Below are 25,721 nucleotides of genomic sequence, written 5' to 3'. Positions count from 1 at the left end.
ATATAGACCTACCGATATAAATCAACATGTGGCCTTAAATAATAATGAAAATACTGATAGTCATCTCAACAAAGCCCATAAAAATACTAATAAACTTACCTGTTCAAATGGTCCAATCAGTTCAATATTGTTATTCTCTTCTGAAGATGAAAATTTCTGTCTAACGGGTCGGATAAATCTTGCAGGATTTGTGAAAAGGAACAGACCAGGAAATGCTCCCCCCATGCTAATAGGTACATATCCCACCTCTAAATCTTCAGGGATCTGTTTATTAATGTAAATTAGTTAACAGTGGGCAAAAGAAATAAAGAGTTCTTTTTAAGTGAAGAGAAGTAAACCATTGATGCAGCTGATAATTTTAATCTCCTTAAGTGACTGACAGTTTTCTCGATTCTATCAGTTGGTATAACACCAGTAACACGGCCATCAAGCAGAACGTGAAGAAATTCAGGAGGACCAGCTTTGAGAAATGGTGAAGGGGTCATACCCGCAGCTATCAACACACTCACAATAGATTTTTGTATTTTTGAGAAATCTCTAATTTTTCTTTCTGAATCATAATAGGAAGTGATACCTGTAACCAATTTGTAAATCATCTTAATACCAACTTAACTTATAAAATAACAGCATATAAAAGATTGTTTCTAAAAACTTACGACATGCAGCCGTTAAATGGTTAAGTAGTCCACATGGAGTGCCATCTGGCGTGTGAACAGGGCATACAAAACCCCATGACCTGTGAATATGTCAATGAAAAAGAGCATAAGAACAGTGCGAGGGAAAAAAGAGATATAAACTACATGAATATTATTGGAGTATAAAAAAAATACACATACTCTGGCAACAACTTACGCACGCTTGTTGTGCGAAGTCCTGCGAGTGATGAGCCTCTGTGAACAGCTCTAAAATGGGACAGAAACCTAAGAAAATTAAGCCTTTCTGCCTGCACAGTCATACCAGCTTTCTGCAAAACAATAAAGATACCAGAACTAAGTTTATAACTAAACAGATAACAGCTTTTGTTGCAAGTTAAATGAATACCTCCTTCAGATCAAGATTCAACTGTGAAACTAATCTTCCAGTTTTTAACATATTTTCAATAGCTGAACCAACTTGTTTTCCAGGATTTTTATCCAATGCTTTCTTTATGTCAGCTACTGAAATAATCCAAACCAAAACAACATAAAACAAAGCTAAGTTAATGAAAAGTTTGTCTTCATAAGCCATATAAGAAAATAGAGCATACAGCTGCCAAAAGCAAAGTTTTTCTTTGGGCTTTTAATTTCATCTTGAAGTAATCGTTTAGATTTTAGCAGCCAGTCCTGTAGCCTTTCCTGAAAATAAGTAAAAAAAAATGTTAATACACAAACTTCTAGTTAATTTAATTGTATAAAGTTATAATCAACTTGTATTTTACCTTAATATATATTGTAACCAATTGACCTGGGGGCAGAACTTCATGAGTTTGCAAGGAATCAGGGTTATCAGGTATAGAGGTTTGATCAACATACGAGAAAAGTTTCTGCACCATAAAACTGAATAAAAGAATGTCAATGCTTTCAAATCCAAAACCAACTAACAAAAGCAAAAAATGCTTACATTAATAGATTAAATTTATCAAAATTGTTATCAAGATGGACCAAAACAAAATCGCTCAGAACAGCTTCAGCAACCTATAGAAAGAATATTGTTGATGTAAGACAACAAAAAGGAGAGTAAAATCCATAAATTAATAGAGAAGTAGAAATGAGACTTACAGCAGCATGACTTTTGTGTTCCATTCCTTCCATAAAAGGTTTAAAGTACTCTCCTGATTAAAATGAGGGGAAAAAAGTAAAGTTTATGCGTCTGAAAAATGAGTTGACTCATGAAATACGAAGAGTAACAAAAAGTTATAAAAGAAGAATAAATACCAATGTACTCCAGACACTTGGTGTGGGTATATAACTCCAGTTTATTAACTTCATCAATAATTATCGTTGCTCTTTCATTCAAAATCTGAGTGCCAACAGAACCTTTTGCCTTTTCATATTTCTCATTGTACACAGATGTCAAACTCAAGAAAATTTCTTGATCACTAGTCTCAATAAGAGCCTGTTGAAATGAGAAAAACATGAATAAATTAGTACACGTAATTAGATTCTACTAGACAATGTGCAATTTTGTACCTTCAAAACAAGACCTATGGGTAACAAGTTCTCCCTCCCTCGTATCCTACACACATTATAGAGTAAGAATAACTGGCATTCATTATTTAAAGGAACATAAAACTTCCTCATACTAACCGAAATCCAACTCTTGCACTCCCATTGCTAAGATAATATAAATTGAGGGTGACAGCTGATTGATCTTCTCTAACGCATCTGAGAAAAGAACAGAAAAAACAATCAACAAGTTTAAAATATATTTGTTGTTCAATGTACAGAAAATCCACATTAAAGATATCCTTGTATTACAAAAGAAAGTTAACCTTATGACCACAGCTTTATCAGTGAACCCTTCTCTTCGGTTGCGAAATGCACTTCTGGCCATACTAGTTGGCTGCAAATATCCAATGTAGCAATGCTTACTTGGCTAAAATCTTTTCAATTAAAATACTAAAATATATATACGTAAAGCATAAATAGTAACTTACGTAGTTTCTCTTTGGAACAATTAATAGTCTGACAACTCTCTCAAGTCCATTTAATATAAAGTACCTACATGATGTAAGATGGTGAGCGCTTGAATGTTCCCACAAAAAAAAAGGTTACAAAACTACATTCTTTAGTTATAAAAAGTAACTTACCCGCCCATTTCTGATGCTTCTTCTTTACAGGACACCAGTTTATGAGGATCAGCATCTCTAAGGTGACAAAGTTTTGACTGCAAAAAGTTTCAGAAAACCCTAAAAATGTCAGCCATGTTAAACCTTTCCTATTGAGAGATGTTTAGTAACTTTATACACCTAAACTTTAGTATAACTAAACTGTACAATCTATAAACATAATAGACATATACACTTCCTTACCTTCAACATAATAGGCAATTGCCCAAAATTAAATTGCTCTCTAATAACAGGTGCATGGGAACCATCGCCATATTGGAAGCATACATTCACCAAAAATTTCCCAGTATACGAAATTTTAGCTTGTCTACACTGTAATTCAAAAACACAGATAATCCAATAAGTTTATAATTATGTGTTTCTAATTTCACTGTAGAAGAAACTAATTAATCTATCAATGCACACACTTTACCTCAAAAGGATACAGAGCTTCACGAACTTGCCTAGAACTGCGTTCCTTTTGAGGAGGATATAACTCAGGTTTATCAAACCAGAGTAAGATGCAGGTCAAGAATCAACAAAAAACATATTTAAAAATTCAAGCTGCATTATATATATTAATATCTAAATTAGCCTAACTTACTGATTTCATTACAGCTTCAAAATTAATCAAGCAAAACACAACTACTGAAACAATTCTACTACAATATATAAAATTCAAGCTGCAAATATTACCTAAACTAACCTAGCTTTCCATATTTCATTACAGAGTCAAAATTATTCAAACAAACACAGTTACTGTATGTGTTTGTGTGTATATACATACACCTATACATAAATATAATTCAAGCTGCAAATAATACGTAAACTAACCTAACTTCACCGATTTCATAACAGAGTCAAAACTAATTAAACAAACACAATTACTGTGTGTGTGTGTACATATACATAAGCATAATTCAAGCTGCATATAATATCTAAACTAACCTAACTTCACCGAATTCATTACAGCATAATAGTTAATCAACCGAACACAACTACCGAAACAATTCTACTACAGTATACAAAATTCAAGCTGCATATAACATCTAAACTAGCTTAACTTCACAAATTTCATAACAGAGTCAAACTTAATCAAACAAACACAATAACTGGGCCAATTCAACTTCAATAACGACATAAAAGGATATTCCTTAGCTTCAACTCAGTAGAAGGATCCACAACTTCAATCGGCTTGATGTTCATGAGCGCCGTCTCTAAGCCGCACTCAATGAAGTGATCGAACGAGTGAATATGGTGGCTGAAGAGCTCACGTAACGGCTCGTAGTCAGGTTCGTTAGGTAAGTGCGGCGTCATCCTGTTCGCACGTGAAACCATAGCTTCTGGCTTCGTCGCCATTGCTGTTGTTGAGCTGGTGAATGCGATGCTGAATAAAATGGTTGAGAGGTTTTTAGGGTTTTAAGGGTTTTGTTAATTGGGGGTTTTGAAGTTTTGGACAATGTGTTTTGAGTGTTGACATTTTAGATCCCTTCAGTTTAGGGCTGTACGCGAACCTAGGCCTGTAAACGAACCGAATGTTCGGTGAACTATTCGTGAACCGTTCGGCGGGAAGTTTGTTTATTAATTAAACGAACGAACATGAACACATGTTCCATTCGTTCATTTATGTTTATGAGCATTCGTTTATGTCTGTTTATTTATGTTCGTTTATATATTAATAGAAAATAATTAAATATTATCTAGATAGATCATCTGTTTAAAAGTTTTACATTTGTTAATTTATGTTCATTTAAGTATTTTCATTTAAGTTTGTTTATATTTGTGTTCATTTACATTTGTTCATGCATGTTCGTTTATCTTTGTTCAGTTATGTTGGTTTAGATTTTAAACAAACGAACACAAATGTCCATTTTTAAATAAATGAACATGAACATAAATATTTGTTTGATTAAGTGTTTGTGTTCTTTTAAAGTTAAATGAACGAACATAAACATGCCCTTGTTCGTGTTCATTCGATTCATTTACAGGCTTTCATTATTCACATTGATGAATACATTAGCCTCAATCTCTAGGCTATGCCGATTTTATTTGTGTTCGTGAACACATTAATTTCCTTAATGAGCGAACATGAACATAAAATCTAGTTCGATAAGTGTTCGTTCGGTTCGTTTACAGCCTTACGCGAGCCGGATGTTCAATCGTCCGTTCAGTGGAAAGTTCGTTTACTTTCGTCCGTTTAATAAACGAACTACACATGAACAAAAAAAACTCGCTCGGTAAGCTTAACGGACGAACACTGATAGAGGACGCGTGGATTTATGATTATTCTTTTTGAATTAATATATAATCATTTATGTAATGACCATTAGTGTTCGTTACTTCGTTTGTATATTAAGATATGTTAGCGTTCGTTTACAATACTAACGAACGGGCATAAACGGACGGACAAACTAAATTCCTTATTGAACAGACACGAATACGAATTTTTGTTTGATAGAGCGTCCGTGAACCGTCCATTGTCCGACAAAAGTTCAACGGACGAATACAAACAAAGTTTTGCCGGTTCTATTCGGTCCGCTTACAGACTTACAGTAGTTAAGTTGGAGTCTTCATATTATATGAAGTTTTGACAAAAAAAAATAATTGTAAGAAAAATCCTTGTTATGTTTGGCATCTAGCTTCTAGTGACTTTTGATGTCACATAGGTTTATCCAAAAAATTTGTACTTTTTCCCAAAGTCTTATTTAACGAGGGGAGGGGAAGGGGAGGAGAATTAGGACAAGAAAGAAAGGTTGAGGAAGGAAAATGTGTGACTTTATTTGGTGTTCCCGAGTTTAATGAAAATGAAAAAAAAATTAAACAGTTTAGGTGTTTCCGAGTTAAGAGGAAAGGAAAGATATAATTTTCCTATTATACCCTTTAAGTAAACTATATTAGGGAGTTAGATATAAGGGTAATTTAGAAATTAATAGAAAGTTATTATAAGACAAATATTTTCTCTCATAATCTCTCCAATATGGGAGGATGATAATATGCTTAAATTTTCCAACATTTTCCCTCTCTTCCTCTCTCCCCATCTCTTCTTAAAAAATCTCTAGAACATGATTTTTTAATATGTTCCTTTCTTTTCCTTCCCCTCCCCTTGATGTTAATCTTACAATCTTATCTTATCTTACAATACAAATAAAAGAAAATGGTGAAGCTTATGTGTCAAGTCTACATTTCTCCTAATTTCTAATCTCTCATCTCATTCATTCTAGTTATTCATGGGTCATGGGTCAAAATCATTTTGTCAAGGGGGTTATAACACAGTGTGGATTTTATAACATAGTGTCATTTTCATACCTGAAGTTTGTCTAACAACGCACTTTAGCACATTTTTTTAAATTTCTTGCAAATCCACACCCGACGTTTCCAAAACCATGCTATTTTAGTAATTTTCGTTAACCCATTTGTTTTTCCTTCAAGTCTACATTAAATTAATTCATACGTATTTTGAGAATCACAATTGAAATAACAAACCTTATTTATTTTTATCGTTTGATAAATCTCATGTAATACACGAGTTCAGAAGTTAGTTTAAAGATAAAAAATAATTATTATTTTTTTGTTATCAGGACTTCATCCGGTCGTGAACACAGACAAACCCGCAAAGGTAAATCCAGATGAAAACCAAAAGATATAGGGTTTACAATTTGGAGCCCATGAAATTGAAACATCGTTTGTGAAGAACGAATCCATCAAATATATGACTCATATCCCGGGACCCTCTCGTCACACACAAAAGAAAAAGGAGGGGGAGTTAGCATGCATACACAACGTGATGTCAAGAAATTACAACAAAACATGATTTTTAATCCAAGAATAGGGTATATGTTGGTATCAAAGAAAATGCTTTTAAATCAAATACTCAAATCTTTTGATAAAATCACCAAACTATGAATATTAATACTAGACAAGATAAGAAATGGGTGTATATAACATAATATGAACAAGACAGCATATGAGTTAAAAGGTACATAAAAAGAAAGAAAGCCAGTCACAATGTGTCTGTCTAACAACAAAACAGATAATCAAATGATGATGTTATTCCTCTGTATAATAATATAATAATAAAATTAAAACACCAATTCATATGTTGTAGACTATTTACCTAAATTGCTTACTTTACTCACCTCATTGTCACCTGTTTGCAATCACTTTCATTCACTTTCATGCTTTCTATCCACATTAGTTTCATCCAAACATACAACACCTACAAAACTCAGCCCAGATGCTCGGATTACGTTACTTTTCACCATTCGGGTCACGGGCTTTCGACTTCATCAAGAGCAATATCAGCAGGATCACCGATCCATGGCTTTCCTTCCCTCCATTGAAACTTGATCCTTAACTTCCCGTTCGCGTCCACCCCGACCACTTGGCCTTTGCTCGCGTGCGTCTCCATACCCCACCCCCATCTCGGGTTGACCAGATTCTTTTTTATCTTGACTTTATCGCCCACTGCAAACGGTCTGACCCGTTCCACTTCAATACTCTTGCAAAGCCATAATCTTTCCAAGAAACAGAACGCGACCCAAAGATCCTCGTCTTCGATGCGGTGCACCACCCCGATGCTTGAATGAGTCACGTCTCCCCAATGGTAGGTCGGGTTTGAGACCGACGGTTTGACCCAAACCCAGTCTCCGATATGAAGCTCTTCTTCTTCCACGACTTCGACTTCAAACGGGTCGAGCATCCATGACTTTGAGCCCGAGGGTGTGTATATTCTTAGCTTCCCGTCCGCATCTATGGCGGATATTACACCGATACTTGAATGTGTATGTCCCGACCACCCGAACCTAGGTTGAGTAACCGACGACTTGACCCGCACACGTTGACCGTTTGTCAGCTTGTTGACTTTTTCAAGATGGGTACTTGGCCCTACCCATTGCTCTTGTTCTCCACAGAAACCAACCGAAATGTTCCCGTTCCATATATCTTCTTCATACACAATACCCTGTACGACTCCAACGCTACCAGGCCTGATTGATTTCCAAGCACTCGCATTATCCGTCATACGAACCCATTCTCCAACCTCAAACGTCGGTTCTTTTTCTAAATCTGCAGGGTCGCCTCTCCACAATCCCGATAACCCGAAAAACGCGACACGTAATTCGCCATCCGAGTTTACGCTGATTATTACTCCTCGAGAATCAGGTTGGGCGCCTCGCCAACCCCATCTGGGCTCTTGTAGACCTGCCCGGAATCTCACGTGCTGCCCGACTTTGAAGCCGGAAACTTTCTCGATGTCGGTGTGGTGAGTCATCCATTTGCCTTTACGGAAACAACAAGCTAATTCTAAATAACCGGTATCTTGTACACTATGGACGACCGCTAAACTTTCTTTTCCAATACTTAACCAATCATAACTAGGTCTGTTACCGACACTCGGTTTTGAACGAACCCAGTCACCGACTTCAAACCCAGAAAGCACTTCCGCATCTTCAGGGGATACTTTCCACAAGTTGTGTCTTCCCGCCACTTTCGCCTGAAAAAAAAACAAAAGTTTAGAAAGGGCCGGGGTCCCGTCATCTGAACAAAAGAAAGCAAGTAAAGGAAGAGTATTTTTACATTTAAAGCACCATCCATGTCGATTCTAACAATTTTACCAACTGTGGCGGGACTTTCGTTTGACCATCCGAGTCTCGGTTGGCTGACCGACGACATCATATGTATTTCTTGGCCCAATTCAAAAGGCGGCACCTTTTCGACATCCGTCACAGAACAAGAAAAGGGTTTGCTTCTAAAGCAAAAGGCAATCCCCATATCGCCATCTTCCTCTAAACTATGGATCAATCCAATACTGTTTCGGGTTATATCCTCCCACCCGTATTTAGGGGATGACACGGAAGCCTTAATTCTCACCCAGTCCCTCACCTGCCATGTCACCAAAAGTTGTCAAATAAGCGGGTCGATTCGGGTTATGTTTAATCTCTAACGGGTCAAACAGAAAAACATAGTACAAGATTTATAATATTATTATATACCTTGAAGTCTTCCACCTTTTCCATGTCAGAAGGATCAGCTTGCCAAGGAATGGGCCGATTTGGAATTTCAATTATTAAAAGCCCGTCAGTTTCTATCTCGATAATTCTTCCAACACTGTGATGCGTCTCACCGCCCCAAGCATACCTCGGCTCCGCAACCGACCGTTTTACACAAATCCGGTCACCAATCTGTAGACACGATAACGGATAATCGCATGTTAAACATTTATTTTATAATGGAAGTGAAACGTATTATAGCAATGAGTATATATTATATTACCCTAAAGGGCTCAACGGGTTCAACTTCCTCGGGTTCACAATGCCATGGATGCGGAAGATAGCTGAGTTCCAATAATAAACTGTTATCGGGTCTAATACAATATACAATGCCAATGCTTCCAGGTGTGACTGATCCTAATCCATGCTTAGCTGTAGTAAGAGCGGGCCGGACCCGAACCCAATCTCCAACTTTGAATTCTTCAACTCGTTCCATTTCTGCAGGATCCGCCTTCCATCCTCTGGACGCTCCTGGAAATCCGACCCGTAAAATCCCATCTTCATCAACACAGAGTACGGTTCCAATACTATCTCGTGACTGACCCCTCCAACCAAACCTGTCAAAATAATTAGTTAATGATTAACCATGATTAAAAATCGGTATTATTACAATAATAACATTAACTTTTATGATCAAACCTTGGCTCTCCGACATCTGGTTTGAGTTGCACGTGTTGACCGCGGTCCAATGGTATGACTTTCACAACTTCATTGGCGAGAACACGAGCTTCACCGGAACAAAATGATACAAACAAGTTATCTTTGTCAGGGACACTCTGAACAAAACCGACACTCGTGTGCGTTGCGCCTTGCCACCCGTATGTTGGAGTGACAACTGTACTTTTGAATTTAACCCAATCTCCTACTTGATATCTAAAAACCATTTTAAAAAAGTTAAAAAGTCATCATACAGAAAACATTCAAGAATCTGAAAAATACAAACATATGAACTAACATTGTAGGGTATAAATGGACGCCTTTGTTTGCAAGTGCTTCCATCAAATCTTCTGAAATCCATTCTCGAGGGAGGGCCTCCAAGAAGTCACGCAGCGTCATGCCACTGTATCCACCAAATTTACATAAAAATTCTTGTTCAAAAATGAAAAATTAAATGAAATTATTACCTGTGATTCCTAACTTCTACAGCAGCCCCTGGATATTTAAGCATAACGATGATCCAATCAAGATTTTCACGTATCATCTTTGCTGTATCAGCAGCTATATGGAAAGCATTGTTACCTTCATCATCCTAAAAATAAGCAGCACATGGTTAAAGGCATAAAAACAATAATATGCTAATGTTATCTAACCGAACTGTTGGGATACCTGCAAATTACAATTTGCTCCAGCAGAAAGAAGCATTCCAACACATGATTTTGATCCTCTTGTCAATGCCACATGTAGAGGAATTGCGTTGTGCACATTTCTTATATTCACATCAACTCCAGCATAGAGAATTATCTATTCAAACAGTTTAAACTTTTTACAACTAGCTACGATTGCAAAAGCTATATAATTAAAATCATAATGTAATTTTCAAATAAAATGATTTATGAGGTTGTATGTTTACAAGTTACAGTTTTGAGGACTTTCGGTCCGTCTACTATAGAACGGGTCAGAATTGCCAGCTGGCGTACCTTAACCAACTCAACATCATTAGTCATAGCAGCAGTATGCAAAGCGGTCCATCCATGCTGCGTATCTTGGGCCGTAGCATCAGCTCCAGCGGCAAGCAATATCTGTACCAGTTCCCTTCCACCTGCAATAAAATTAAATAAATCCTCCGCTTTTTGTTGACCATAAATATATACATATTTCAAGTAACTTACAATTAATAAGCAATCTAATAAAATTAAATGAGATTAAAACTTACTCGCTTCATGATCTTTCTTTAAAGCAGCTGCCATACTTAACGCGGTGCCAACCAGACTCGGTACATCTATAGCATCACCGATTTCTTCAGAAGTTGCAACTTCAACCCATCTTTTAACAACAGCTACATTACATGTAGTCACACATAAGTGTAAAGGCCTGTCCAATTACACAGCTATTAGTCCACATATAAACCATCTTAACATATTTCATTAATAAACAAATATGTACTTACGTTAGATTCTTTGAGTTTGAGATTCCCATAGATTTACACCCCCCATGTTCCAATATAACAAGAGCACACTCGGTATACTTTTTTGTCACGGCTCTATGCAATACAGATTCACCTTCATCGTCAACCGCATTCGGATCCGCACCAGCCAATAGCAATTCCTATTGTAAATGCCATTTTTAAACAATATTATTGTCATAATAATCTAAATTTCAAATCTTTATAAAAGGTGGTCAAAAAACTTACACGCATACAATCGGGTTGACCATGATACGCACAGACATGAGCAACAGACGGGCCAAACCCATCCCTTAACCTAGACCTGACATTAGCATATCTACTAAGAAGGACCCGGACACATTCTGGGGACCCGGCTGCAAGAGCAAAGACAAGTGGCGGGTCCCCGTCTTTATCAAGAACATCAACATTGGCCTCGGGATATTTTAAAATAGCCTCAACTAGTTCAGCACTGCCACGTCTGCACGCCAAGTGAAGGGCGGTCTGACCGTCATTATTTTGTGCTTCGAGCAGAGAATGAAACGAGTTGCCATCAGTCTTTGATGAAGCCCGTTGTAGCAACTCACTGTATTAAAAGAGAAATTGTAAATTACATAATTAATATGTAATCTAAAATATAAAGCACGTACAACAGAACTACTGACCTCACACCAGAAACATTGCCTTCACAGATCATTTTATGTAAAAGACTTTGGTAATCAGGAACAACTTCTAAGTTAACTGACGGAGAAGGCGGCAGCCCGTTTGCTTTTGGTAGTACAGTTACATCACTGCATTTTAAGGTTAAAACAAAGGGTAAATAAGTAATATAATTTTACCTATATGTTAAATAATCAGAAGCATTAAAACTTATTTATTGGACTTGAAATCTGACCATAATACTTACTTATCTGGACTTGCAGGGGACCCACGAGGTATTTCTTGTAGGTGTCGAAGAAATATTGCCAGCATGGCACTAAAAGTAGGTCTTTTAGGCGCCTTGAACTGCAAGCAATCCCCAATCATTTTCCAAAGATCCCTCGGTATTCCAACACCAACTACACTTGCATATTGTGGAGGTTGTCTCTTCGCCTTTACAACTGCCCGATATATTTCCTCAGCACTTAAACCAGCCCACCTACAAACGAATATCGATTTATTAGAAACCTCAAACAGGTTAAATATAGAAACTTAAAATTATTAGTAGTAGTAGTAGTAATGATGATGATGATGATGATAATAATAATAATAATAGAACAGCCATACGGAACGGAACCGGTGCACATTTCAACCAAAGTACAGCCAAAGCTCCAAGCATCTGATTCTGGAGATATACCGAGCGCATCATCCCAAAGAAAATTTAATGATTTCTTTTCAGGCTCCCATGCCTCAGGAGCCGTGTAATTCGGGCTAAGCATTGTGCAATCCATGCACGAATGACTTCTTGAAGAATCACACTCTGGGCGGGTTCTTCGACAAGAGGGCTTCTTTAGAATGGCAGGAAGCCCGTAATCAGAAACCACTGCACGACCGTCTTCATCCAAAAGAAGATTTGATGGTTTAAGATTCATACAAACCACACCTGCTGCGTGAAGCTCAGCAACTCCACGTGCAACATCCGCGCCGTATCTGTTAAAAAGGGAAAGATATTACCTTTATATCATATAACTCCTCATTAGTGTAACCCTGTTCAACGATTTATCAAAAACACCTTTTTTATATATCAAGATAGCATTAAGTAACACGTTTGAATGACTTCTTCCAACCAAGATAATAAACCCTAAAGGCAATTACCATAAATTAATACATATCTGTACCGTATCTGTTAAAAAGGGGAAAATATTATCTTTATATCATATAACTCCTCATTAGTTTGCGGTTAAAAGGTTATCAAGAACACTTCTTTCTATATCAAGATTATAAACCCTAATGCCAATTACCCAAAATTAATGTAAATCAAGATCAAATTTTTCAAAAACAAACCTCAAGATTTGCTCAAGAGTAAGCTTCCCTTCATTCTGTTTCATTTCAGTCTCAACTGGTTCAATGATTTATCAAAAACACTTTTTTACACATCAAGATAGCATTAAATAGCATGTTTGAATAGCTTCTACCAACCAACCAAGATTATAAGCCCTAACTTAATCTAAATCAAGATCATTTAAAAAAAAACCTCAATATTTGCTCAAGAGTAACACTGCCTTCATTTCTTTGCATGTTGGTCTCAACCAGTTCAATGATTTTTCAAAAAAACACTTTTTTATAAACCAAGATAGTATTAAATAACATGGTTGAGTGACTTCTTCCAACCAAGATTATAATCCCTAAATTAACCTAAACCAGTATCAAATTTTTAAAAAAACAAACCTCAAGTCCCTTCATTCTGTTTCATTTCGTTCTCAACCGGTTCAACGATTTATCAAAAACACTTTTTTACACATCAAGATAGCATTAAATAACATTTTTGAAATTTTGAATAGCTTCTTCCAACCAAGATTATAAACCCTAACTTAACCTAAATCAAGATCAAATTTTTTAAGGAAAAAAACCCTCAATATTTGATCAAGAGTAACCCTGCCTTCATTTCTTTGCATGTCGGTCTCAACCGGTTCAATGATTTTTCAAAAACACTTTTTTATAAACAAAGATAGTGTTAAATAACATGGTTGAGTGACTTCTTCCAACCAAGATTATAATCCCTAAATTAACCTAATCGGCATCAAATTAAACAAAAGAAAATAAAAAATAAACCCTCAAGTCCCTTCATTCTGTTTCATTTCGTTCTCAACCGGTTCAACGAAATATCAAAAACACTTTGTATATGTCAAGATAGCACTAAATAACATATTTGAGTGACTTCTTCCAACCAAGATTATAAACCCTAATGTCAACTACCCTAATTTAGTGTAATACATTCATATCGTATCTGTTAAAAGGGGGAAAACATTATCTTCACACCATATAATTCCTCAGTTTGTGGTTAAACAGTAATCAAGAACACCTTTTTACGTATCAACATCATAAACCCTAATGCCAATTACCCTAAATTAACGTAAATCAAGACAAAAATTTTCAAACACAAACCTCAAGATTTGCTCAAGAGCAAGCCTCCCGTCATTCTGTTTCATTTCGGTCTCAACCAGTTCAACAATTTATTAAAAAACACTTTTTTATACAACAAGATAGCATTAAATAGCATGTTTAACCAAGATTATAGACCTTAAATTAATTTAAATGAAGATCAATTTTTTCGGAAACAAACCTCAAGATATTATCTTTATAACATATAATTCCATTAGTTTGCAGTTCAGTTGTCAATAACACATTTTTACATATCAAGATTGCATATTTGCATAAAAAACAAACAAGATTATAAACCCTAAATCCCTAATACCAATTCCCCTAAATTAACATAAACATACCTCAAGATTTGCTCAAGAGTAAGCCTCCCTTCATTCTGCTTCATCTCGGTCTCCACCGACCTGTTACACTTATCCATCACCAACCCTAAACACCCATCCACCTTCATCACACCATGAAACCTACACACGTTCCGACACCACATCGCCTTCCGCCTCAACTCCTCAAGCTGACTCTGCACCCACACCAAATCAGTATCCTCTCCAATCACCACCAGCTTCTTCACCGCCACCCGGTGCCGACACCGCCCCGATTTCCCAACCGCCACCGCCGACCACATTTCAACACTACTCTTTACCCCCAACTCCCCAATTCTTTTCACCATCTTCAAATCTTGATGAGACCCAACTTCAATCAACCCGTTAAAACCCGACCCGTGGGCCCCACACCCTTTATTATTATTATCGTTACCCAATACTCCATCATCATCATCATCCTCTTCATCATCTTCTTCTTCTTCTTCTTCATCACTAAAACCCCCAATTGAATTAGACGAAATGAGCCCTAAAATAGCGTAATTCTTGCGTAACGCGTGGACGGAGTTGCCGACAACGGACACGTGGCGGCAACGTGGGCAAGACAGCGAGGTGTCGGAAGACGATGAGGCGAACATACGAGATAAGCACTCTTTGCAGAACCCATGTCCGCACTGGAGCAGTAACGGGCACCTGTCGTCTTCGTTGTACCGCGTTTGGCAGACTGTGCAGCAGGGTATCTTCATAAAGGATGAATCTTGAATCTTGGTTAATAAAGGCGGGTGCTTGGGGTGATTGGTGCAAGATCTTTAGAGGGTTTGTAGATCCATGGGAGAATAATGGAATACAAGTGACGGTGGGTTGATTGGATTTGGGGAGAATAGTAGAATAGCTGGAGAGCATACACAGGGCAAGGTTTTTTGGGGGTTTGATTGTTTTTTTTGTGTGTGTTTTTTATATATATTTATGTATATGTATATGTATATGTATATGTATATGTATATGTATATGTATATGTATATGTATATGTATATGTTAATGTTTTTCTTCTGGTTTTGTTGAAACTTGAATTGAAACCAGTTTCATCCGGTACAACAAAAGGAAGTTACTAGAGAATAATAGGTTTTATAAATGGTAAAGTTTATTGTAAGGTGTTGAAAATCACTGCATTCGCATTCGCATTCGCATTCGCATTCTTGTTTATATTTATTTAATTTAGTTGAAAAAGATGATTATTAATAACTTTTTTCTCTTTTTTTCTTTTATGGAATGGCAAAGTTATTTAACAAAATCACACACCCGGCAAATATTGAAAATCACTACATTAACATTCACACTGAAACATTGGAATTCTTGTTTTTATTTATTTAACTAGCTTTTGTACCCGTGTATTACACGGGTTTTATCAAATAATAAAGATAAATATTCGCATTCACGTTGAAACATTGAAATTCTTGTTTTTATTTATTTAACTTGCTTTTGTATCTATGTATTACACAGGTTTTGTCAAATAATAAAGATAAATAAGGTCTGTTATTTCAGTTGTGGTTGTCAAAATATTTATAAAGTTATTTAATATAAACTTAATGGAAAAAAACAAATGGGGTTAACGAAAGTACTAAAATAGCATATTTTGGAAACGCCAAGTGTTGATTTATAAGAAATTTAAAAAATGTACTAAAGTTGCGTGGTTGGTCAAACCTCATGTATGAAAATGACACTTAATTCAATAATGAATAAAATCCATACTATGTTATAACCCATTAGACAAAATGATTTTAACTCACGACTAATGAATAACCAGAATGAATGAGAAGAGAGATTACGTATACTACAGTGGGTAAAGCTTATAAATTCTAGGAGGCGAAAACAAAAATATACAAAGTTGAAGGGATGTTTGGTTGGTCACTTCCAAATGTGTTTGCATATTTAAATTTGTTTATTTATAATATAATCAATTTATTTATTATAATCATGTATTTTATTAGGTTAAATATTTTCTTAACTAGGTTAAAGCAAGAATGCAATCTCGAGCACGTCCCTCTTATCTTATTTTGTAGAAATTGAATAAGAAAGTGATGTTTGAAAACATTGAGTAAGTAGAGTCAGTTTGAGGATTGGATTCGGGGGAACATAGATTTCCTATCGGTCTTGACCTTCTCAGAGACTTGCCAAGATAGGGATCTGCTCTTATATTATGGATATTATAGACGAGAAAATGAACCCCTCTCTATTTCTTTTTTGTGCGCTCTCTCTTCTGTCATGTGCTTAAATAATTGAAAGTAAAAAAGACGTGATCAACTTTCCCGATCTGCTTCAGACTCATCACTCTAATGTCTCGTCCAGGTCGGGGGTGAATTGGGCCCTCTGAATGAATGGTGAACCAGTCCTACGAGTGAGAAAGGTACTAGGCATGGGTCACGCCACCTTGTTCAGGCGAAAGCCCATCGAGTGAATGAAGTCTAATTCCCATTCCAGGCCGGCTCAGGCCGGCTCGCTATGCGAGTGTAGTCAGCAAAAGCAAAGAGAAAAAAATTACGTAACGTAGGACCAATAAGATTGAATCACCTGAGAGATAATGGATTCAGAGTATACTTATTATATATATTGATCGAGGAGAACGGGGAATAATCCGGATAGGAATTGAAATCATAGCGTACTAGCTTCAGTGGGAATAAGTAGGTGTCAAGTTAAGGAGAACTAATACTGACCGGGGAAAAAGGGGAGAAGGTAAAGTCTAAGCGCATATGGCACGAAATATATTGACAATGAAAGATTTGATCTAGGTCTTGCGAGGTTGTCAGTTTGAATTCCGAGCTCATCCGGGTTTTCGTCCCAACGTGTGTTACGCCAGAGAATTTTGATTTTGTTCTTGTGTTGGCACAATGTCAAGTAACAGTCGACGGTAAGGTTTCGCGGGGGAACGCCCAAGACAAACTCTGAAACCAGTGTGGGCCCGGTTAAGAGTGGGGCGACGAGGTTTTTCAAATTGAAGAGGCGGTGGCCTAACACACAAGAAAGTTGTTGTTCTAAAAAAAGATTCATGCCGAGTGTATAAAGCCGTTTGGGTTTAATTTGTAAAATGGCAATCGAGTTTAGTAGAGAGGCTTAGGAGTTAAGTCATAATGTTAGGGTGCAACCAAAAGGTATCAAAACTAGGGGTGCAAACAAGCTGAGCTGCTCGCGAGCTACTCGAGATCGGCTCGTTAAAAAGCTCGATCGAGCCGAGCTTCAGCGAGCCCGAGCCCGAACTCGAGCCTTAAAAATAAGCTCATTTAATAAACAAGCCCGAGCCGGCTCGCGAGCCTAAACGAGCTTGTCAATTATATAATTTTTTTAAACATATATATAATAATTATTAATTAACATGTGTAATGTTATAAAAAAATAAATAAAAATAACTAAATAATATATATTTTTTTAGACATAAAATTATAATAGAAAAAATATATAAAAATAATTATAATTATATAAAAAATAATTGATAACTAGTAAACGAGTCGAGTTCGAGCTTCAAAATCTGCTTACGAACCGAGCTCGAGCTTTGAAAATAGAGCTCGAAATGAGCCGAGCTCGAACTCGAGCTCTGTATAAGTTAAATGAGCCAAGCTCGAGCCTAGTCGAGCTCGAGCTCGGCTCGGCTCGTCTAGTTTGCACCCCAATGCCCTAATCAAAACTACCATGGACTACCATAAATACAACGACACATACCTGAACAATCCTAAATATTTTGTATTTTTAATTAAAAGTAACTAATAAATTATGTATAAATGAATAAATAATTTCATTATGAATAAAAATAAAGATTACAAATTACAAACTAGAAAATAAAAATTAAAAAGAAAAGAAAAAAACTAGGGGTTGTCGAGGTACTCTAGATCTAGAGCGTCAACATAATTCGTTGGATGTTGGAAATCACCCGCCGCATATTGTAACTCATCAATCGCACTATCGAGCTCGATCCGGTTACCGAAATGTTAAATTCGATACCGGTACGGTACCGGTATTTAAGTTAAAATTCGGGAAATATCGATACCGTACCGGTCCCGAAAACTCAAAACCTTGGTACCGATTTCGGTAACAGTACCGATTTTGCTCATCCCTAGTCATAATGTGGCTTGAGTGGAGGATCTCTTATGTTATGTAGACCAATGATGTCTTATGTATACACGACTTTTTTACTACCTGACCCTACCTATGACTGGACCCAATCTGTACCCAATAATACACGAAAAATGCAACCCCTTACTAGGGATGAGCTCGGTACCGTACCGGTACCGAAAATCCCAAATTCTTGGTACTGGTACCGGTATTGAAGGGAAAATTTCGAAAAATATCGGTAACGTACTGTATTGTACCGGCACCTTACCGATCCCGAAACTCAAAACTTTGGTACCGATACCGAATTTGCTCATCCCTACCTTTTACCTTAAAAAACCCAACCTATACCTGAAAAAACGTTTTTTTCAATAATACCCGGAAACAGAGTATTCAAATACCTGGTTTTAGAATACATATACTTGCATCGACTATTATTTAGTTGTATTAAAAAGAGGGTGGGGGGGGGTTTGTTTGGGCTAGCGAGCGTTGGCCCCACAATGAAAAAGAAATGTAATATAAATAAAAGGAACATAAACAAAGGGTTACCCATGGGTGATCCGAAGAGGAAACGTTACCGCGCCAGCGCCGCCAACCGGTGATTAACTAACTTCTTAAAAATTATATTATTATTATTATTTCATGTTCAAATGCACCATCTAGCTAGCTAGGTTTGATTCATTATTATTATTATTATTGTGAATTTTCTCCAATCATCAGTAAGGATAAGAAGAAAAGGAAGAAGAAAACATCTACGAGGAGGAGTGTCACACCCCGACCATGACGGAAACGTCGGGGCGCAACCGATTGTTCATCACACACGACACTATTAAGTGACAATATTTAATCAACTCATTTAAATTCATAAAAACACAAAGAGTCACATAACTTGTTCATACAATAACCAAATTCAAATCATAGTAAATAATATATTGTTCGTTTTGCTAATATCCTAATAGTCTCGATAACGTTTTTTTTTCTTCAAGTCCTCGAGTCAACCTAAAGTCAAACCTGTAACATTGCATAAATAGATTTTGTCAACACAAAGGTTGGTGAGCAATTTCATAGTTTTTGAACAATAGATATAATATGAAATTCCACAACTTGTATACAAAACAATAAATAATAGCAACAATTTAGATAAATGAAATCGTTAATAAGAATACATTAACGACACATTTCTATAAGGGGATGCCAAATATACTCGGATCTTGTATGAAATCATTAATAAGAATACATTAACGACACCTTTCTATAAGGGGATGCCAGATATACTCGGATTTTGTGAATCAACCATCCAAAAGCGGTAAACACATTAGCACTTAAGCATATAAGCATATAACACCAAATCGAGCATTTATTTAAGTAAAATATACAATAAAGTTTGTGGTTTAAGACTCAAGTATAAATCATTTGGATTTGAATAAGTTTGCAATGTCACCCCCAAAATATAAAAGAGTGAAAACGGGGGATGAAAGTACTCACATTCAAGTAATAAACTTGAAAGATTTGATGATTTGGAGATTAACCGGAACGATGAGTTTAGCGAACGAAGCCTAAAGGAGAAGAAGTCTTGTATTAGAAAAGTTGTCTTGGAAGTCTTTAAATGAAAATAAATGATAAGAAATATAAACAATTTAAAGTTTAAGGTTTAAAATGTAAATATTTAAGAAATTATAATAATAGTCCTTTAAAAATGTAAGTTTGCTCGAAACCGGGTTAAAGTCTCTAGCCCTTAATTTTACTCAACCTATGTTAAGTAATAAGGTGGGTAAAAATGCAAGAAAACAAGTCCCTTTATAATATAGATACTAAAACGGGTTTTAACGAGTGTTCGGGTGGTCGGTTCGGGTCTTGGTGACTTGACCAAACCCAAAGTCAACTTTCCCAAAATAATAAATGTATGAGATAACTCAATAAATCTTAAAGAGACTTAACCAAGTATGTAGTTCTATTATTTTAGAACTAACAACGTCCGTTAATCGAGTGTTCGGTTTAGTCGGTCCAAACTTTGTTATAAGATCAAGTTGGATTCAACATTCCGAGTACTTTGTGAAAATAATTAAAATCAGTTTATAAAGTATTTTTAATGAAATATATAAGCTTTAATGGTTAAAAACACACTTGTGTGTCTTAAGCGAGTAAACTTGGTTTGGTTCGGTTTTTTTTTATCTTGGAATAAGGCCAAGAATGGTTACCACATGTCCAAACATTATAGAACTTGTAAAATAATTTATAAATAATAATACCAAAGTTTTACATGCAAAAAGTCAACAACAAAGTCTTTAAACGAAAGTTCGGTTTTCGGTTCGGATCTTGTTTCGGGATAAGACCGAGGTTAGATTCTACAAACCCATAACCATGGAACTAATTAAAATGATTTTAGAAACTCAAATCTTACATAAAACATGTTTATACAACTATTTAAACAAACTAGTAAACAAGAGTTCGGCTTCCGGTTTGGAGCTATTTACGGAATAACCGAGGCTAGTCTCTACAAACCCATAACCATGGAACTCAAAATGTAAAATAGAATTAAGATGAGCAGAAGTTAAACAAGTATAACTAGTTTGATAGTTAGATGCGGAAAATATATATAATCAAGGACTACTACGAGTCCTCCATGTAGCTTTGTCTTATGGGCCGGACACTTAACCGACCGAGACCGGAGAAATGCCCACTGAAGGTACAAAGGGTGCTATTATATATATGTTGTATAACAATCTTCAAGTATTAATAAGTGTTAACAAGTTGATTATAATGTAAGACTATGGTAAGTTTGACTTTGGAAAGTCAAACTGCCAAAAAAATATGAAGAACACCTTTGAATGCTTGAGAATTGGAAGAGAAAGAGATGAATGAGCAAGGATTAATGAAGGGGATAGGGGTGTATATATAGAGTGGGTTGAAAGGGTCAAGCATGGGGTGTGATATCAAGGTTTGCATGCAAGAGGGGTCAAGACAAGTCACAAAACAACAAAAAATTAAAAAAATGGGCTGCTGGTCTGCTGCTGGTCAGCACGTCGGTTCGCGTCCGGAAGTTCGTTTTTGATGTATCTTGAGCGTTTTAAGTCCGTTTTCGAATCCGTAAAAGGGGTTTTTCAAATTAGACAAGCGGGAATGTTTTAGTAACATAAAATCCAATATTTTATATATTTGAAATGCGGGATATAAATCGGGTCGGTTTACAACATAAAAACAAATACAAAATAAATACAATTTAACCCGAAATCGAGGATTGTCACAAGGAGGAGGATACCTCGGCAGGTTGTTTGTTATAAGCATCAATTCTTATTCTTATTCTTATTATTATTATTATTATTATTATTATTATTATTATGTTTTCTTCATATATAAATGAGTAATTATATCATGTCATTGTTTGTTCTAGCCGGTGATCAAGTTCAATGGTGAGTTAAAGGACATGAGGAAGCTTACTACTAACAACGAGGTCGTTCATCTTGCAACGGAGGCGGTTGCCGAAATTATAAATATCATCCGCTCACGAAAGACGCCTGCTCGTGAGACATATATGCACTGGCCTTAGGATCTCATATCTTTCTATCTTAAAATGTGTACCTGCTTTCGTGTTGATTATCAGAATCTAGAGGCCGCGGATGATGACGATCATCATGATGATGATCATCATGATGTTAAGGAACAGGTATGTACTACTGTAATATATCAACAATAAAATTGATTATTATTACTATTATGTTAAATATGCATTAATGCAGACACGTACGGAAATTATATATGTTTCTGATGATAAATTAACCTTTTGGTGCTTAATAGTTGGCTATAGCTTGTGTACTTGTATGAATCTTAATTATATTAGAATTTATTATTATAAACATTGTTAACTTTATTATTTATTTTTTTTATAGCTTGATTTATTTATGTGCATTACCTACTGATTCTATATGATAATCTGTAATTATTTATTTACTTTGTATGATCATATATATGTATTGTGTTCTTCGTTTCACACTCTGCGCAAACTTGTTGCATACTTAATTTGTTTACATTCTTAAGTACCTAGTTTAGAATGTGATATTCCTGGTTTTGATACCTTGAATTTAGATGTCTATCTGAGAGTTTTTAATGGTTATTTTTCGAGATTTTGATGAACCTTTATGTGCTTAATAGATGGCTTGCTAATAATATGTGTTGTATGAATCTTCATTTGACATGAAGCATAGTCTTGATGTCTTATGATATTTGAATCAGCTACTGCTAAACACTTAAGACACTTTGTTTTCGGATCAAAGCTAACGGATGTTAATATATCTGTTTAGGAAGAAAATATGGTGGTTATGGCATGAAACGACCCTCTACAGAAGAGTTGCCAGATGTTGAGTTCAGAAAAGAGGTACTGTGGTAATATATGTATTTATTAAAGTTGATAAACCTAGCTAATAGTTGATTTATTTCAAACGAATCGATAGAAAATTGTGTTTTCGATACCTTCTTTTTTTTGCTCTGATTGTTTAGGAGGCGTGGCGTGGCATGAACAGACCCTCTTCGGAAAAGATGTCATACGGGGAGTATTTAAAATGGTATGGTGGTATATATATATAGCTTGTGATTTAGTTAAAAAGAATCAATAGAAAGTTATGTTTTTGATACCTTTTGGTCTTATGATATTTGATTCAGCTAGGTAGTACTCAGCATTTAGAGATTTTGTTGTCTGATCAAAGCTAACAGATTCTAACTTTTGTGGTCTGATTGTTTAGGCAGCTGACATGCCCCAGGCTCTACACTGGCCGCATTCGTGGGCCATTCAATTTTGGTTCTTATTATCTGGAGACGAAACCTGATCGCATTCCGTATCATTTGTATCTGTTGCTTAAGGAAGCCGTTGATATCATCAAGACCACTGGTTTTCTGGTAGCTTTGTTAACGGTTGAGCAAAAAATTATGTATTTTTGCACTTACTTGCACTGTCATCTGCCAGATGGTTTTGACTAGTAAGCTCTTTTTTCTCTATAAAAAGTTCTTTTATTATTATTATTATTATTATTATTATTATTATTATTATTTTATTTTTCATTTTTCAGCAAGCGGACAAATGCCAGCTCTCTCATTGCCGGCTATGACCCCACGAGGAAGCCTAGATATTGTATGAACAGGTACGTCCCTATCGGAGACCGGCTTCCGCTGTTTGGGACTGATCTGGATCTTAATATCTGCCCAGAAGCGATGGCTGGTGTTATGACTATAATTCACTCACGGAAGACGCCTTCATTTTGGAAAATGCGCCCAGAGGAGATATCATTCTATTGCAAACTGTGTAGTTGCTTTGGCATTGAATACCATCGTTTAGAGGCTGCTTCTGAGGAAGATGTGTGTTTGATGCGTGTGGCCTAGCTAGCTCGTTTCTAAGTATGCACGGCACTAGTAGTTAATTTTATGAAAAAGTGTATCTTATGTTCTCAATATTTAAGATGGTACGGTTACTTTTTTTTGCTGGTTTATGTTTCTGATTGTTATTAAGCTTAAATGCTGATTGTGATATATATATATATATATATATATAAAAAATATTTTGTTTCTGGGTATTCTGTTCAGTTGTATGTTATGCTAATATTCAAGTTCAACCACCCTCTCAGTAAAGAAACATAACTAACATTGACCCTACAAGAAATTTTTCTGGGTCCGTCACTGATTTGATGGTGGGACCAATTATAAATCAAATCAATCAAAATACCTCATTCATACTTTTATAAAAAAAAAGAAAAATTAAAAAATAATTGTTTTATGGTTAAACCATTACACCAATTCACTTAGTTCGTTAACCTCCTTTTGTATGCGTGATAGTGACGTGACAACATTTTTCCTTAACTAACTCACTTCCACAACAGTTAGTTTAACGGAGAAAATTATTATGTTATTGATCCAAGTTCGTAGGGTTCAATGTTTTAGATGACTCGTAATAGTTTAGGAAGCTTACTTATTCCATGATGATGGTATATGGTAACCCACAATTTTGAATTGTGCGGATCTTTTGAATAAATTATTTGTTATGATGTGATATTATTTGTTTTCTTAATAATCATGTTCTGATGTGATATTATTTAGTCGTTAAAAAAAATTCATGTTAAAGTTCTAAAGTTTTTTGATTTATATTTATATATATATTAAAAAAGAGGATATTCTATCACTCACACAATCATTATTCATTTTACTGTTCATCTTTTTTTTTTTACTTTTCACTACTAGCTCCACTATTTTTACATATATTGTGTTTTACTTTTTAATTACTTAAGTTTTACTTTAATCTATGTTTTATAAAAATACAGTAGAGGTCGGTATACTATTAAATGATTTTTATTCCTTTTATTTTACGTTTTGTTTCAACTATTTATAATATGTAACAAACTATATTTCTAAACCTTAAACTTGCGCAAGTGTCGCCTTTACATGCTTTATTTGGTTATACAAATTTCTTAAACTTTGGTTTCGTATTTGTTATAGTTGGTCTTTAAAATGAACGAAACGTTTTTCATGATTTAAAATTATCCCATCATCACATGTTTTTATATCTGACGTGCTTAAAGTAGTTTAATATTTATTAACTAAATTAACTAAAAATAAACACTAAGTAATACTCTAGACTCTCTAAAACTCGACTAAACTACTAACCGGCAAGTGAACCGATCGACTCTAGTAAAGCTAAGTAAGTCCGGATATCGAACCCACGAGACTCTTTAAATTACGTTTATTAGCTAATTAGACCCGACTACAAACACGACTTATTAATTTATATTTGTTTGGGGGGTTTTTATTTAAAATACTAATTTAATACTATAATTAAAAAATTAATTAAGAAAACAAGTAAATTAGACAAAAGCAAAAGTTTGATATTTAAATAAGATGATGATGAGAAAACTACCTAGGCTAGAATCCCCTAAATTTCAGTAATGAATTAACCTGGGAAAATATTTAGTTATGGAATGGGATCGTAAAATAGACACTTAAAAGAAAACCCGAACATGACCCCTGACCCTTTTCAATAGACACCTATGGATTTCTAACAAGTTTTAACGTACACCAGTATTAAAAATCAAGTTCCCTTACGGTCACCTAATTAATTTATGACTTAGTTCCTTTATAACGAAATCCTACCTTACAGCGCGGAAATCAAAGGGAATTTACTATATTTAATTGATTCAATGGACAATAATAAATAATCAAACATAGACGGACTCCTTACGAAGAACTAAATCTAGCAAGATTAAATAATAAAGATCTATTAATAACCTATCACTTTA

The 25,721-nt window shown here is 35.5% G+C and overlaps 2 protein-coding genes across 2 annotated transcripts; both read right to left on the bottom strand.

Annotated features, from left to right (window-relative positions):
• Nucleotides 1–99: 99 nt before the first annotated feature.
• On the bottom strand, nucleotides 100–4,170 carry LOC143549708 (DNA-directed RNA polymerase I subunit 2-like; the record flags this gene model as incomplete). The annotated part of the gene is made up of 18 exons (XM_077040552.1): nucleotides 3,958–4,170; nucleotides 3,240–3,322; nucleotides 3,011–3,139; nucleotides 2,789–2,865; nucleotides 2,636–2,699; nucleotides 2,471–2,541; nucleotides 2,286–2,363; nucleotides 2,169–2,214; nucleotides 1,914–2,094; nucleotides 1,758–1,810; nucleotides 1,600–1,673; nucleotides 1,418–1,535; nucleotides 1,247–1,334; nucleotides 1,042–1,157; nucleotides 837–964; nucleotides 657–736; nucleotides 339–574; nucleotides 100–264 (listed from the first exon to the last, which is right to left on the bottom strand). Coding segments are annotated over exons 1-18 (1,995 nt in total), but the record flags the coding sequence as incomplete, so codon positions are not given.
• A 2,654-nt stretch (nucleotides 4,171–6,824) lies between these two features.
• On the bottom strand, nucleotides 6,825–15,121 carry LOC143549715 (E3 ubiquitin-protein ligase KEG-like). Its single transcript, XM_077040557.1, has 16 exons — nucleotides 14,377–15,121; nucleotides 12,221–12,583; nucleotides 11,862–12,092; nucleotides 11,620–11,745; nucleotides 11,204–11,540; nucleotides 10,961–11,118; nucleotides 10,727–10,884; nucleotides 10,491–10,612; nucleotides 10,180–10,314; nucleotides 9,978–10,102; nucleotides 9,809–9,913; nucleotides 9,493–9,726; nucleotides 9,077–9,410; nucleotides 8,797–8,985; nucleotides 8,381–8,686; nucleotides 6,825–8,297 (listed from the first exon to the last, which is right to left on the bottom strand). The coding sequence occupies exons 1-16, from the start codon at nucleotides 15,093–15,095 to the stop codon at nucleotides 7,074–7,076; spliced, it is 4,866 nt and encodes a 1,621-aa protein (XP_076896672.1). The 5' UTR covers nucleotides 15,096–15,121; the 3' UTR covers nucleotides 6,825–7,073.
• Between the last annotated feature and the right edge of the window lie 10,600 nt (nucleotides 15,122–25,721).

This window comes from Bidens hawaiensis, unplaced genomic scaffold (genome assembly GCF_021521415.1).
Source record: "Bidens hawaiensis isolate Kalapana, Puna unplaced genomic scaffold, B.hawaiensis_p1.1 tig00015763_1, whole genome shotgun sequence".
Classification (NCBI taxonomy): domain Eukaryota; kingdom Viridiplantae; phylum Streptophyta; class Magnoliopsida; order Asterales; family Asteraceae; genus Bidens; species Bidens hawaiensis.
The sequence above is the reverse complement of the archived record's forward strand: the minus strand, read 5'-3'. Positions and strand labels throughout refer to the sequence as shown.